Source organism: Ostrinia furnacalis, unplaced genomic scaffold (genome assembly GCF_004193835.3).
Source record: "Ostrinia furnacalis isolate ACB-3 unplaced genomic scaffold, ASM419383v2 OfSCF7044, whole genome shotgun sequence".
In the NCBI taxonomy this organism is placed as follows: domain Eukaryota; kingdom Metazoa; phylum Arthropoda; class Insecta; order Lepidoptera; family Crambidae; genus Ostrinia; species Ostrinia furnacalis.
In genome coordinates, this window is record NW_021137283.1 from 18,739 (window position 1) to 36,231 (window position 17,493).

General features: G+C 38.1%; 1 protein-coding gene across 1 annotated transcript in view; it reads right to left on the reverse strand.

Annotated features, from left to right (window-relative positions):
• Positions 1-17,493, reverse strand: part of Uvrag (UV-resistance associated gene) — a 30,979-nt gene that overhangs the window by 1,510 nt on the left and 11,976 nt on the right. The window contains exons 5-9 of the mRNA XM_028318923.1: positions 17,037-17,229; positions 10,290-10,454; positions 7,085-7,211; positions 3,791-3,874; positions 2,129-2,275 (exon numbers count right to left, since the gene is read on the reverse strand). Of these exons, the coding sequence (XP_028174724.1) occupies positions 2,129-2,275; positions 3,791-3,874; positions 7,085-7,211; positions 10,290-10,454; positions 17,037-17,229 (716 nt within the window). The remainder of the gene's footprint in view (positions 1-2,128; positions 2,276-3,790; positions 3,875-7,084; positions 7,212-10,289; positions 10,455-17,036; positions 17,230-17,493) is intronic.

Below are 17,493 nucleotides of genomic sequence, written 5' to 3' on the forward strand. Positions count from 1 at the left end.
CTTATTGATTTGAAATTCTTCAATCAACTGACAACTTTTTTCTCTATAGCTTATTTTACTTTGAAATTGTTTTTTTTTCTTCTGGTTATAGCTTTTTATTTTCGTTTCAAATGATCATAATTTAAAAAGCTATTAAAGGTATCCGATTAGGTTTTTGTATTAGTAAGCGTTAGACCTTTTCCCTGAAAATATATACAGGCAATGGCATATAAATAGGCAGTCACGTAAAGCAAGCTAAATAAAACCGTTAAAAAAACATGGAGTTAAAGCAGTTAGTAAAAAGAAGCCCAAAATATAAGAAAAAAACTTACACCAACCAAAAAACCACTGAGCAGCCAAACAAAAAAAAGAAATAATAAAAATATTGCGGAAAAAAAAGTTGATTAAAAACAAATGATAATTTGAACGCCACTGTGTTTTTACGTTTAAGGTTTTTTTTATGTTAGTAACTTTTAGTTGGCAGGCAAATAGGAATGGGCATGGGCTAGGAATCATAATACAAACAGGGCCGTGACGTCACATCTGGAACGGACGGGGTGGACGCGGAAGTCACAACTCCGACTTGTGCGTTCGAGCACAGAATAATAATAAGTACTACGTACAGAAGGTTTACTTCGCGAAGGTATTTAAAAGAAATTATGCTCAATGTCGTTAACAATATGGTGTAATTTACTTGTCTCAAGAGTCAAGCACCATTTTGTTGACAAACGTCAGTGATCGGTACTGCGCCGAAGCCATAGGGCTGACTTCGATAAAATTATGTGTGACGTGAGGTGCCAAACTGCAGAAAATGGCGGAGGAAATACATGATTAGGCATGAATTATCGAATAATATTAACAACTTATTTACCTCTCAGTGTCTTCATGCTACTTAAAAAGTACATTATGTTTTTATTACTGCACAATATTTAGTACACCATTTTCTCTATTTTTTTCCATCATACACAAGAATACGCGTGCGTGAGTCAATGTTTGCTCGTATGTGAGGCCTTGTCGAATAGTAATCCTGTAGGGGGCCATCGGGCGTGTTTTGTTTTCGATGTAAACTCGCGGAGATGAACAGGTCTGATATGAGTGCGAAGGAGAGTCGCATTAAAGCGAGGTACGCAGTAAGACCGATTGGGTTGTAGAAGGACAAGGAATTAATGTAATTGAGAAGGAATTTGGGAAAACAAAGGGATATTTTTATTGAAAATTGACACAACAAATAATCATGCAAAGATGGATTGTGTAACAAACCAGAACCAGACGCTTGTGGAATGAAGATATCGATTAGAAAAGCCGTTTTGGTGTTAAAATATTAATACATCAAATGCAATTTAGTATGTCAAACACACCTAACAATATTGTTAGTTTTCTTATGTTTTCAACTTTTATTAAGACGCATAGTAGAATAGTTTTTTGCAAATGAAAATTGGTGAAATTGAGTAGGAAAAAAAACACAAAGAATTGTTGAGCTACAAAGAAATTATAGAAAAATACTATGTCAATGTTGCCCGTTCTATCAAAATGATAGTTAGTTTTTTAATACTATGTATCAAATAATATCCATATCGATTACTTTTTTGACAGACGACTTTCATCACAGAACTGGAATCAAAAGTTATTATTTATCTGACAGATAAGTTACTATAGTCTATCCAATATAGCTTGATTAGAATGACAGCTGTCATCAAAAGTAACGACATAACTTTGTAGTAGCGATCAATGAGAGCTAAATATTGGCGGACAAGAAATAATTCACGTCTGACCTACAAACAATATTTTCGACGACAGTGCTTCCAATAAAACTGATAATTTCATGTAAATGCAGCGTTAAATTACACCAATAAGTAGTAATTCGAAATCATAAAAATCAAGCTAGAGTATTAACGACGTCTCTACAAGGTTATCTCGAGTTACAAAAATGTTAGTGTTGGGACATATCGACAAATGTCATATAAAATTAAAACTATTCTTTTAACATATTTAACAATTTCTTTTTCTAACTAATTTTTTAACATATTTAAGTCAAGTTATACGTTTTTCTAAATGTTCACTATTAAAAACCAAAAAACATTTCATTCTTAAATAATCAAACATCGGAAATCAATCACCGGTAATTTTTTNCAGAGGGTTTTTCTTCTATGTGTGTTGGTATTTCGGAGTCGGAGTTGTGAGTTTTGAGGAGGGAAGGTGGCATATCAGCGCTGTTGGCTTGGGTTAGCTTCATGTTGTAAATGTTGGGCTCACTGCCCATGATCGATGTGGTCGATGCATCCAGATTTGGCGACTCCTGTTAAAAAAGTCGGGTTTAGTTTAGGGTGGAGAAAAATAAGGTCTAACGCAGAATTTGACATCAAAACATCAATAAGGATGGCTCTGAAATACATCAATCAACTGACTTTTTTTTTCTTTATAGCTTATTTTACTTTTAAATAGCTTTTTCTTCTTCTGATTATAGCTTTTTATTTTCTTATCGAAAGAATAAAATTGATCTAAAAAAATAATAATTAAAAGGTATCCGATTAGGTTTTTGTATTAGTAAGCGTTAGACCTTTTCCATGAAAAATACATACAGGCAATGGCATATAAATAGGCTGTCACGTAAAGCAAGCTAAATAAAACCGTTAAAAACAACATGGAGTTAAAGCAGTTAGTAAAAAGAAGCCCAAAATATAAGAAAAAAACTTACACCAACCAAAAAACCACTGAGCAGCCAAACAAAAAAAAGAAATAATAAAATATTGCATAAAAAAAAGTTTATAAAAAACAAATGATAATTTGAACATCACTGTTTTTCTGTTCAAGGTCTTTTAAACGATGTTAGTAACTTTTAGCTGGCATGCCAGTGGGATAGGAATAGGATCGAAAAAAATACAAGGACAAGGATTTACCATTAAGTAATGGAAAAGGAATTTGGGGCCACAAAGTGATATCTTTATTGAAAATTGACACAACAAATAATCATGCAAAGATGGATTGTGTAACAAACTAGAACCAGACGCTTGTGGAATGAAGATATCGATTAGAAAAGCCGTTTTGGTGTCAAAATATTAATACATCAAATACAATTTAGTATGTCAAACACACTTAACAATATTGTTAGTTTTCTTATGTTTTCAACTTTTATTAAGACGCATAGTAGAATAGTTTGCAAATGAAAATTGATGAAATTGAGTAAAAAAAAAAAAGAACTGTGTAGAGAAAATCATAGAAAAATACTATGTCAATTTTGTCCGTTCTGTCAAAATGATGGGTGGTTTTTTATGTTTTTTTTACCAGACATCTTTTATCACAGAACTGGAAACAAAAGATATTTGTTTATTTAAAACTTTTTTGCACACACAAAAACAGCACAAAAGGCGAACTTAATGTCATATAGCATCTCTCCCAGCTAACCTTAGGCATAAAGTTAGTGTTTATCTGATAGATAAGTTCCTGATAGGTTATCAAGGACTTTGGTAAAGCAGGCCCAGATAATGGCAACAAATGCCACTGCTTTTATACATTGTTACACGTGTTAATGATTTTATCATGACGTGTTAGATCAGTGGTTCTTAACCGGTGGTCCCTGGAGGCATTCCAAGTGGTCCACGAAGACATCGTAATAAACAAGTGATGTGACGCGATCAGTCGAGTCAACATAACGCAAACGGCGCACAGTGGGCGAGAAATCGACCTCCCCTTTCATAGGATTTTGAAAAAAAAAGTGGTGGTGGACTTAAAGGTTAAGAATCACTGTGTTAGATCATACAAAGCATAAAGCCACGCCACGCCACGTCACGTCACGTCACGCCACGCCACGTACCTGGTCATCATGGTAGCTGCCGACGCTCCGCGAGTGCCGGTGCCTCTTCAGAGCCACTTGAGGCGCTTGCCCGTCGACCGCGTCCTGTCAGGACACACAGTAAGACCACCAGGCTCTGGGAACGGGGCTGGGTTACTGTGTTAGTTTGGGGTGTTGTCTTCCGATCAATAGCAACTGGTATACTATGGTGCGTATTAGAGATGTAAGCTCATAACTCAAATTAGACGATTTAAGCCAGACTAGTCGTTCGTTTGCAGTACCACACACGGAAAAATGGTTTGACGCAGACCGTCCCATTCGCAAAATTTTCACATTCAGATAAAAATTAAGCCTACGCATAGACCACCGACTTTTAGTTTGCTGATAGTTGGCTGTTAATCAGTATTACCAGGCCTNAATTTTTTGGGTATTCATAGTACCGTTGCTCTAGAAGAGATGCCCACCGCCCTCTAGCGAGAGGAAAAAACCACTGAAGAACACCGATGATAATGACTACGACTTAGGTTGTACATCTACTTAGGTTTACTGTCTTTAAATTTAAATCATAATTGTCATTTTTATGAATAAAGATATATGAAGATAAATTGGGTGCATTTTTTCATATCATTATTTCGAAAACTTATCGATACATCTATGTGAACCGTACGAAACATACCCATCACTAGTCACATTCGTTTGACAGCCGTCATTCCAATCAAGCTATATTGAATAGACTATAATAGGTTATCAAGAACTTTACCAGCAGCATTTGGTAAAGCAGGCCTAGACAACGGCCTGTTAAAAGTTGCGCTGTTTTATATATTTTAACATGAGTTAACGATTTCAATTTCAACCTGTATAAGACCATACAAAGCATAAAGATCATAACAGACTTATCAACTCGTAAAGGGATCCACACTTTATCGCCTTTCGCGCGTTCTCAACCGCGAGCCGAGGCGTTTACGTTACGGTGCAGATAAGTGTACGGAGTTTCATACAAATAATACTGACCGCCTCGAGTTGATACGGTTACGATCCGTTTCCGGGTTGATAAGTTGATAAGCAGTGGACGTCATTTGGCTGAAACGAACGAACGAACGAACGAAGTATACTGTGTGTGATAAGTGTACGTCGTTCTTTTTTATGCAAGACAAGGCAGTTATTTGACCGCAATCGCATCTGGTGTTAAGTAAGATGCAGTCTAGGATGGTACATATCTGCCCTGTAAGTGCCTATTCACTCTCGCCTTGAATAGTTAGTCCATACTAAGCATAAAGCCACGCCACGTCACGTCACGCCACGCCACGCCTTGCCACGCCACGCCACGTACCTGGTCATCATGGTAGCTGCCGACGCTCCGCGAGTGCCGGTGCCTCTTCAGAGCCACTTGAGGCGCCTGACCGTCGACCGCGTCCTGTCAGGACACACAGTAAGACCACCAGGCTCTGGGAACGGTGCTGGGTTACTGTGTTAGTTTGGGGTGTTGTCTTCCGATCGATATGTAACTCGAAAATGACCCGACTGGTAAACTAAGGGCTGATTTTTAATCGTGAATCGTCTTTTAACTGAAGAATAAACTTGTCATTTTGACATATTTCCCGTACTGAAACTGTCAATGTGCCAAACTTTGACGGTAGAAAAATCAGCCCTAAAAGGCGAAGCTCAAAACTCAATTTGATTTTAAGCATAGGCGAAAGCATGATTGGTTTAATTTGGGTAGTTGACACCAACACTGAACTGGAGGGAAGTTTAACCTTAATTTCGAACTACTCCAATGTTCTTCTGATTAATTTCGTTACGGGTCCAATGACAGTTTAACTTTCCCCCGGGACAAACTTGACCTTCACTGGTTGGGTTTTAAAATTTCAACTCTGTAGGTCATTTAGTTCCGAAGTTAAGCGAAAGCAAAGTTTCGCATTTACGACACTCACTCACTAGTCACACAACATTAACTATAATAATAAAGAACTCGCAGTAAGGAACCATAGACTTGGCACGACTTTGTCTAGATTTCATTACTTTTTAGAGATAAACAAGCAGCTCCATCGAGACTTGGCTAGTTTTTTACAGAATGTTTTTGGTGGGATTTAACATACTGAATATAGCGTAGGACCGGTCGTCGTGGAAATCCTTGGGGGACGCCTTTGTTCAGCAGTGGACGTCATTTGGATGAAATTAACGATCGAACGATGCAATATATGCGAACATCAAGCCTCCTGGGACAAACTTGATTTTCACTGGTTGGGTTTTTATTGGCGGTCAAGCTGTAGATCCTGGCTACACAGGACTTGCAGCGGTGGGAACGAGAGGTGGGAATACATAGTTCCGTTAGTTGACACCAATAACCAATTCCAAGATATGACTTCTTTAAAACAAACACTTAAATCTAGCCCGAAAAATCGAGTTGACTTTAATTTGGTACTCGATTAGTACAACTCGATTTTAGTTGCTTTTAAATCAATAAATTGTTATCAATTGAGTTCGCGAACTGATGATGCAGTAATTGATGATTTCCATATAAAATCTGAGGGAGATATGATTTTTGACACCAGTGTCAACCATCCAAACAGACCATAAATGTTACCTGTAAATACTTATAGGACAAAAAGCTGGAAGACGAACACATACCATTACCACACAGTAACACAGCGCCACCGTAAACTTAAGCAGAAATGTATAACAAACACTTTTTAATATAACAGTCAGTTATTCAACCCTGCAAAAAACAGTATAATAAGTCATATAATTTAAGCAAATAGGGGTATTTTCCCTTTTGGTTAAAACGATCGAACTTTTGATCATCATTTCAGAACATAGGCCTCCCCCAATGATTTCCAGACCGCCCGGTTGGTAGCGGCCTGCATCCAGCGCTTGTGGGTGGACATTCTACGATGTATGTACGAAAGAACAAAATTCCTTAATAAACATTAGCGTCTAGTGCTTAAGGCGATTATCACACTGCGCCGCGCTCCGCCGCGGTCCGCATGATTTCATATAAAAAATCCCGCGCGCAGACGCGTTGTCAGTGTGTTGTGCCGCGCGTGTTTTCTATACAAACTGAGGTACTTGCATACAATGATTAAATCTGTCGTCCCGCGTACCGCGGCGCAGTGTGATAATCGCCTAACTCAGTGTCTGGGATATGATAGTGGCACGGGAGGTGATGAGTGATATTGACATATTATTATGACGTACAAAGCAAATAATTTTGAAGGCTATAGGCTCTCCCTAACGTTTGACGTCACAAAAACACCCTCCCCATACCTCAGGCACTAACTCAGCTAAGTACTACCTACAGTTTTGACTAGTATTTACCTTAAACCTGTTGAACTGCCGAAACTTCCCCCTATCGGTAGCCACAAGACTCCTTAGCGATTGCGTCCGTGGACACTGGCTATCGGCCAGCCAGCGATACGTGCCGAATAGTTTCGAAGTGTCGGCGCTGTGGAAACAAAGAAAAGTAGATTATTCAAAGTATAGATGGCATTCATAAGTATTCATGGCATTAAGCTCGCCTGTTGTACCACTGTATTTTTATATGTGCAATAAAGATTTTAAATAAAATAAATAAATAAATAGAATAGAATAATGTTTTATTGAGTGCTTTCACTGAACATAATATCTTACAATCAATGGAAGTTGTGGATTTTATAAAGCTTACTTTTAAAATGTAGGTATTTTGTGTGATTTAAAGTAATTTGTCTTTATTTATGCTACTCGTATGTTACCTTTCAATCTATCATTGCTTGGTTTGGCCCATTTAAGCGATTTTATGAGAGATCTTGTCAGACACTGAGTACCCTACATACAGCCTAAGTTTAAACACATGGTGGCTGATGATTGACTAAATAATCACAAATAAATAGCATCTGCAAGTTAATCCAACATTATTTCAATAGTTTGATATATCTGGACCGCCGCTGGCGCCATCTGTGAAAAGCTTTGCGTAGAACCTTTTTTTTAACTTACAAGTTACTCGGCGTAGTGAGAAGCTTCTGTAGATTGGCCAGAGTCGGTCTCAGGTCTTAGACGTGCATTCCATAGAGCCCATAGAGGCCCCATAGAAGTTGAGCGATGCATTTGTTGAGGAGAAACATCATCTTCATCATTTAACCGCCTCTGTGGTCTAGTAGTAAGACTACCTACTTCAGACGTAGAGGTCCCGGGTTCGATTCCCAATGGGAGCAGATTTTTCTGTTCGGTTTGGTTGGTAGTTGGGCTTGTTCTAAGTCCGCCTGACTAGCTACCACCATCTTACCTAAGTCTGTCGCCATAACAACAATGTTAACAGCATTGTTGTGTTCCGGCAGTTAGAGGTAAGATAGCCTTAGCCAGTTCCTCCGTGATTGAGGATTCCGGGTGAAGCTCGCTTCCACCTTCGGCCTGATCGTCACTTACCATCAGGTGAGATACAGGCCAAGAAACCTCGTTGTGGATAAAAAAATCATAATTTCAGCTATAGGACGTCCACTGCTGAACATAGGTCTCCCTCAATGACTTCCACATCGCCCGGTTGGTAGCGACCTGCGTCCAGCGCCTTCCTGCTACCTTTATGAGGTCATCGGTCCACCTTTTAAGTGGACGTTTCATGCTGCGTTTTCCAATAATGACAGAAATAAACACTTACAAGTTACTCGGCGTAGTGAGAAGTTTCTGTAGATTGGCTAGAGTCGGTCTTAGATCTGAGACGTGCATCCCACGGCCCCATAAAAGTTGAGCGATGCATTTGTTGAGGAGAAACATCGCGTAGAGGAACAGAGTCGAGTCCCCGCCCCGGGCAAATAGGGGTATACTGAAAAATAGGTAATGGTCAAATGTGTTAAAAATACAGTTAATAAACCACTTAGAATAACTAAAGCCTGGTCCGTGAGCACGTAGAATTTTGTCCAATGACCCCAAGCTACCCATCCTTATCGCTCGCGCGTAATTATATTGCTGTCACGACTGTGCGACGGACGCCCGCAGCGAGTGTGCGAGCGCGAGAGCAACATAATTACGCGCGAGCGATAAGGATGGGTAGCTTGGGGTCATTGGACAAAATTCTACGTGCTCACGGACCAGGCTTTAGATCCATGAATAATATGCCTATAGCAACTGCTGTTACAACAGAAAATTATTTTATAATCAATTTGCGTAAATAAACAATATAATTATTTGGTCAACAGCAATGCTTTTTTTTTCATTATTTTCGCAAATCAACAGCAAAATTCTTGTTTATTGTGACAGCAATAGATGCTACGTTGTCATGGCAGTAACAGCTCATGAACCAAACCGTAAGGATTTTCAGCCTTGAGTCTTTTCAGTCCTTTGAATCTTTTCAGTTTTTTTGTTCGTTCTGCATAAAAACTAGTCCCTTTAGTATAAGCCTAGGCGGAAACCACCGATTTTTTAGTCGGCCGATAGTTGAGTCGGGCTTGTAAGTAATCAATATGGAGATGTCGGCCAACTAAAAGTAAGGACTCAAGACTTACAACCTTAATTTCGAACTCCTCCTATGTTCTTCTGATTAATTTCGTTGCGGGTCCAATGACAGTTTAACTTTCCCCCGGGACAAACTTGACCCTCACTGGTTGGGTTTTTGTGGCGGTCAAGCTGTAGATCCTGGCTACACAGCAGTTGCAGTGGTGGGAACGAGAGGTGGGAATAGTCCCGTTTAACATTAATTCCCGCCGTGGCAGACGGCTCGTGGGCTGTTACCAAGTACAAGTGCAGGCAGAGCAGGTAGTAAAGGCGCGCGCGCACGGGTGACTTTTGTCACAGTATGTCAACTACTAATTACTGTCATGGTGACAAAAGTTTCTGTGACTGACTGTACGGTAGTCAGTCACAGAAACTTGAATTTTGGGCACATTAGAATAATAATTTTTAACCAAGGTAGATAAAGTTAAAAACGGGATTACTTCCAAAAAAACAAAAATTGTCGACAAGTACAGCAAAAATTTACCAAGTGTTATACCATTTTGGAATCCTTACTAAATGCGCCAAATTATGACGTCACTTGCCACACTCGCGTAGTACATTTTTTTTTCAGTACAGTCAGTTTAAACTAGGCAAAATTTTTATTTTGAAATTTTTTTTGGGAATAATGTATTTTTTTCATCCAAGCTGGAGCAGCTGGTTTTGTAATTTTGATGACAATTTAGAGAAGCATTATTCAGGGTTACATAACAAAAAAACATTTGGAAAAAGTGAAGATTTGTGGCAACACAAGCAAAAGGACCGACACCTGGAGTAGAATTTTTTGATTTTTTTTAAATGCCTATTATTTTTAAAATATGCCACATAGATTTTTTTTTATATTTTTCTGATAACCAGCACAACTTGCCTCAACACCCAGTTCCGGCTTGACGTTACATTACGGGACACCCTGTACATATAGCTCGCAGAACTAATGACCGTTGGGTCAGAAAAGTTTTTGAGTGGCGGAAAACGTAATGAAGGCAGGCCTTCTACAAGGTGAACCGACGATCTGGTGAAGGTCGCGGGAAGCAAGCTGAGTAAGAAAGAAATAAAAACTTACAAGTTACTCGGCGTAGTGAGAAGTTTCTGTAGATTGGCCAGAGTCGGTCTCAGGTCTGAGACGTGCATCCCACGGCCCCATAGTAGCTGAGCGATGCATTTGTTGAGCAGAAACATCGCGTAGAGGAACAGAGTCGAGTCCCCGCCCCGGGCGAATAGCGGTATACTGAAAAAAATTGTGATGGTCAAACTAATGTTTCTTTATATTTTTTCAAAACTTTCATGGTCACTAACAGAATGTATAATGATTATTGACAGGATTGCTATCATGTACCCGCCAGTTTCCTCAGTTACACCGTGATCGTGGCGCTTGTAACAGTGCCGAAATATCTATGAAATGAATTGCTGTTCGTTAGTCTGATTAAAACTCGAGAACGGCTGGGTAGTAGGGAATTTAGTGCAAGAACCCCTCCACTTTGGTATAGAAGGCTCATTTTTGCAACAGTGGTTCTTTGGGTGCTCCTGAGTGGATTTCCGTCGGTAGACATCGGGAGCCCCCCCTGTGGTAGCAGGGGGAGGGGGGGCAAGTTTCCTTCCGCCGCGCTTCACTTTAAGACCCATATCTTCAAAACTATGGGTATTAGGGCAAGTGTGGTATCATTTTCAGATAATTAAAGGATGGCGAATTCATTTCTAGAACAAACTTTTTGCCTTTTCATACAAATAAATAGAGATATTGAACAAAATTCATAAAAACCAAAAAGTATTTTTTTAAATAAACGTCGTTTACTTTTAAACCACTACAGATAATCTAATAAAAAAAATATGACCTGAAAGCTACATTTATCAGGATTATAAAAATATGACATTGTATGGTACTTTCTTCGCAAAAAGTAGGTGAAAAAAATTTTTTCTTCAGGACACAGCGGGCGAATTTTATTGCGCATCGGAAAAAAATATTTATTTTATCCATGAATTCATACTATTTGGTTCATAAACAAGCAAGGATTATTATTTTAGAATTTATTTAGAGTTGCTGGCACATCAATCTACCATGATTTGTATTTTTTCGTCAATTCATTTTGAACTCTATGTGTGAGACTTAAGGTTGAAAATGCTTTAAATACATTTTAATATCGAAAATATCATAAGAAGAAAGCACTAAATAAAGAACTTTAATTTGTCTAAACGTCTTAATTATTATTATAATTTTAATTAACACTTTTATTTCTACATACTATTGTACCAGTGATTTAACGGAAAGCTAAGTGTGAGGAAAATGACATTTTTAGCACAAAGGTTACGGCTGTGACCGTTTTAGTTGTTTTTTTCAGACAGCACCACACCAGCTACTGCACTACTTCTTGCACTTACATCTCACCATTTCCAGGCAAGCCTCGGCAGCTACGGGCAAACCGGTCCATGTAGGCTCCATGTTGCTATCGACTCTGGTCCAGTCGGGTAAAGGGAAGACTGAGTCGGTTGCTTGCACCGACCAGTCGGGTAAAGGGAAGATACCACCCCCAACCAGTCGGGTAAAGGGAAGACTGAGTCGGTTGCTTGCACCTGATCCTATACGCGAATCCCTTAATATACTGCCAGTAGCCAATGCTGATACAAAGCTGCTGCTGCTGTCTGGGTTATCTTATGTAGGGCCTAAGCTAAGCTAAGCTAGGTCTAAGCGTAGTCCACAGCGACCCATTAGGATCTTTATGCTCCNCTATAGAGCTGTATACATTTTGTTGGTAGCCGGCGACTGGTTGCGCCGCCATGGTATCCCGGTGAAATATAGCCCTTAGTCTTATCACTAGACCAGAGGTGGTTAAAAGACGAATGGGCGACGAAAGAAGCTATTATAAAACTACCGCCACGTAATATCCGCCCAACAGGATGGGCACGAATTCAATAAGTCTCATAGCAATGGCTTCTAAAACGTTAATTTTGGCTCGATGTGCTGAATATAGATGATTTTAGGATTAAGTATCTAATCATTGTTTTTTGTTTGGGTGATTTAAAACTAGTAAAAGCTTGCGTTTACTTCTAGATATCAAGTAAGCTATCACCATCTTATCCTCAGATCATAGAAGGGAATAGATGTGAAACGGGGGCGTGGCGCGTGTCTCCGCGATATGCCCAGAAACGAACATCGGCCGCGTAGCTAGGTTAGTCGCGATTCAGTCGTACTAAGGAAATGTTCTCCGATATTTTGGATAATGCGTCGTTACGTGCAATAAAACAAGTGAAAAGAAGAACTACAGGAACAATGGAGTCATTTATTAAATGTAATTATTGCAAATCCATTGGTATTTTGCTTATAAATAAAAAAAACTAAACATTTTTACGAACGAATTCAGTGCCGTAACAGTTACTGCGATATCGAAATCAGTGGTGATAANGATATATTACCACTTCGTTTACTTTTAAAAAAGGATCCTAATTTTCGATATGGTGATACTTATAGATATCGTGGTAAGTTATTTATATTTATAAATATATTTTTTTACTTATCTATGCCATCTTACAACTTTTGAACGTCATTTGTCACTGTCAGGTAATGTCAAAGTCAACCAAACGGTTTTGGTGTGAAAAATTTCAAGTTTTTAGCGCGCGTTTTTGGTATTTTTGAAACTTTGTTCAACGAAAATTCTGATAAGTGTTTTTTCGATTCAAAATCCTAAACTATAACATTTATTGTATAGTCTCACTTATAGGCAGCGTCTGCAATTGATTTATTCATATAGTTTAGACATTTTAAAGAAGTGGTAAATAGTTTACCACTGTCCGATCCCGTCTTGACAAAAGTTTGATGATATATAAAAATAACTGCTGTTTTTTGTATGTGCATAAATAAAACTAAATAAATATTTGGAGAAATTTTAAGTTATTTTGATAACTGTTTACGCAACGTTTTGACATTACGTAATTAGTGAATTTATTGTTAGTTTCAGACTCAAGGTAAGCATAACAATTATTATAAATAACTAAGTATGTTAATTGTAAGCATAATGACCAATATTAATAAATATTATTTTTATAAAAACAATATTATTTCATTCCCAAAATATTTAATAAAATATAGGTAGAACCAAGAGGAAGTCACTAGTCAAGAACCAAAAAAAAACCAAAACGGACAATGGTAACTATTTTACCATCAACATTGAATAATTTTAAGTCATGAATGGATAATGGTAAATTATTTACCACCCAAAAAACTACCCCTTCCCCTACTTTTTGATAAATTTTGATCAAAAATATGAAATAAGTGACCCACAATTACCCAAAATCCACTTCAACTTTGTAAAAAAAAATGCATACCAGCTCGCATTTGAATAAGGGTTAAAGCATTTAAAATTCAGTGTGAAAATTCGCCATTTTGTAGGTTGATCTGCTGTCGACTGACGTGTATTTATTTGGCTGAAATTCTCGAGATTGCTTTCTTTGATGGCTTGATTGAACGTGTTATAAATGTACAAAAAATATTCAAAATATGTTTTCGTGGGAAAAATGAAAGCTCGACTTTTATGAATGTGTAAAAAGTAAATTTGGTTTGGTAGACAAGTTTTTTTATTAAAATAAAAACTGATTTATTATTTTTTCTTTTAAATTGTTATTTCTTGTTGTACATTTCAGTACAGATATATCAATATAAAAGTATTCATTTATTTTCAGTGTGTAAAGAAACTAGCAGATATTATTAATAGAAAACAATACAGTATATCCTAAGTAGCAGCTTAAAATTCTGACGCCCGTATTCACAAACATTACTACGTGGTCTCACAGTGCGCGAGGACGCACAGGGTGACATACGAACCAATCACAGATCTCTATTCAACGCTGTGCGTTCGATTTGCTGCACTTAAGCAAGCATCGTTCGTTTGTGAATGCGGGCGTAAGAAGCGTTATACATAGATCGCTATGCAAACAGACCTGACCTTTTTGATTTCAGACTAAACCTCGTATTTTTATCGTTTCTTCAAAGGAAGTTATAAATTCTTATTTATTATTCATAACAAAGGAAAGGAAATGACCGCATAAATCTCTCTGGACAAAGTACAGATCGATGTCATGAAAAATAAATCTTTTTACAATATGAATAATGTTGATATCTGTATTTTAAATAATCTGCACCAATGGTTTTGAGAATATTCTATAGATAAGTTTGTCATCAAGTTATATACTGATATCAATCATGTCGTTGTATTGTAATAGGTAAGATTTTGTTTTAGTACAAATAAAACGAAAATTCAACTTTCCTAAAAAAGATATTGTACAAGCACTTTTAATATTGGACACTAAGGGTGGATTCGACCAAACAAGAGTAAATATTATTTTCAGAATAAACTTGTCATTTTGACATATTTCCCGTACTGAAACTGTCAATGTGCCAGTTATACCAGGAGTTATTCTCGGATAAAGTTTGGTCAAGCACCACTTGAACATCTATAAAAGATCGAAAAAATATCGCAACTGGATATATTTTACATGCCTCAGTCGACTAAGACTGAGTTGCATCCTTTACATTTACCGTAATTATAACCGTAACTAAAACGATAACTGGTGTTTTTGTATGGACTTTGACAGACTTATGACGTCTGTTATAGTTAATGTAAGACGGTTAGTTGTTAAAAAACATTGCAATAGAAACACTTTCAAACTCCATTACATGACCCAAGTGTCCAAAGAATGGAAGTTTCCCAACTACGTTTGTATGTATTTGTAAACCAATCATCATACAGAGACCATCAAGGGATACTGAAACATAAATCACCAGAAAATAGAGGCCATTTTACTGCATTCGTTGTTTTCTTAAGCCGTGTTTGCACTAGCCGAGTGAATTTAGTCGGGTGACGAGTGATAGTACCTAAACGTGTTCCAACGTCAAAAAATTTTTCGAGTAGGTTACTAAATTGTTAAATCAAGCCAAAAGTCGAACCTTAACTTCGAACTCTTACACTTACAATTTTTTAAAAAAGACTCTTTATCTGGTCTTAAAACTTAATTAATTTTTAAATGGTTGCACTTTAATTGAAAAAAGTAATTTGAGTTGACAAAATAGTGACGTCACTTGCTTGTATTGCCATACAAAATATATGGGAGAGTATCATTTTGACAGTTTAAAAAGTAACGTCAACGGTGTCAACACGACCCACTACAACGAACTGTCCTATGACATTGACAGGGGCCGCCACCGTCAATACCGGATCGCTGGTTCCGATTTTTGCCACGTTCGCATTGGAAACTTTAGCCCCCCTGCCAATGAGTTTGATGGGACAGTTCAGTGTAGTTTATCTATATTACTCGACTAGTGCGAACAAGGCTTTACACCAATGGAAGGACAAAGTTAGGATCTTGTTGAGACAAGTTCGGCGATAGAATAACTTCCATCGACATGTCACATCAATATTGTTTTTGTGTTATACATTAGCCACTTATCCGAGGCTATGTAGCAGATAATACGACAAATTGGAAGGAAAGATAATTTTCTTTCGCAAGAAGAAGAAAAGAGATAACCAATATCGTAAATGTGAAAAACATGCTTAGTGCTTACAAAGAAAGTACTCGTAATTGATTTGTTAATGAAGTGACTATCGCCCGTATTCACAAACATTACTATGAGGTCTCACAGTGCGCGTGGACGCACAGGGTGACACACGAACCCATCACAGAGCTCTATTCAACGCTGTGCGTTCGATTGGCTGCTTCACTTAAAAGCAAGCATCGTTTGGGAATAGATCATGAATAAAGAATGTCCTACAACTTTACCTTAGGTTTGTTGTTGTATTTTCTTGCACTGCTCAAGTATTCTATTTTGTTAATCGGATCTTAGTAAAGTTAATTTTATACGTCATAAAATAACTTTAAAATATTTATATCGAAAGGCGACTCTTAACGCCAGAAAATTTTATAACTATGGTTCCAATTTAACTGTAATTAAACGAAGGCGTTAAAATCACAAAGTAAGAAAAACTTTTTGCTGAAGTTCACAGACACTATTCAAAAAGTCTCATAAATTCACACTGCCTGTTTCATAGAAACTTTACATGGACTGAATAGAAATTTTCCTCAAATAACATCTTATTTGGCAACTCAGAAGTTCGGTAATGGACCGCCAACGGCGTGAAGGTCGCCAAGTGTTGTCTATGGTAATATAAGTAAGTAAGTAAGAAGACGATTATTTTTAGAATTACATCTAGGTAATTATTTATTACAATGGACATCACACAAATACAGGCAATTACATGACAGTGGCACATAATAAAGGAAAAAATAAATAAAAACAAGAGTAAACTGAGCAGTGCCACCCATTCACAAATAAGATGCCCACTGCAATGGGACCTCACTCATATGCCGTGGCCTACGGTGATAAAGGCCACGGCGCTGGTTTTCAGTGTGCCCCAAGCTGAGTGAGGGTCACGGACCATTTATAAAATAATAATTCAAAATATACTTTTATATAGATCTGAATTGCCTATTATTTTAATCCAAAACAAATTTAGGTAATAGTGTTTACCTATCTGGGGGCACGGCAGTGCCCCCGCCAAGTCGAGCGCGAAGCAAACACTGCCGTACCATCCTTTACTGGAACCATTTCGCCGCATTTTCAGGCCCCTATTTGAGAACCTCTGGATAAGANTAGAACCCTTAGTTTTGCACACAATTGCTTCTACTCTTTCACAGTTTATCGATATCGATAGACTACCACCAACACTAACCTGCTCGATATAGAATATCTGGTGTAACTGAGTCAGCAGATCGCACCGCAAACTTTATTGCTTCTTCTCTTTCACAGTTTATCGATATCGATAGTCAACTACCACCAACACTAACCTGCTCGATATAGAATATCTGATGTAACTGTGTCAGCAGTTCGCAGCGTAAACTGGCCAACGCAGCGTGCGACCGCGCCGCTAATTCCCTTACCGCGGCACAGGATTGCTTCTTGTCTTTCACTGTTTCAGTCCGACGGGATAACGTGTGGTAGTCTTCCATCAGTTCTGACCCTGGAATGGACAGTTGTTGAATTTTGGTATTTTTGAAGGCAGGTCACGGAGGAGCCGAGCAAGGACCTGTTTATCACCAGGACCTCACGAGTAGTCGCAGTAACTGGATCGCGCTGCGCGAGTTCGCGCACTCCTAACACACAATCAGGCGAAGTTACGAGAAGAAGTGATGACATTTATCAACGATAGCAGCCCGACGCGAAGTACCGTATTTGTGGTGTCAAGCCCCAGAAGGGGGAGAATTGACTATGAGAAGGGACATGG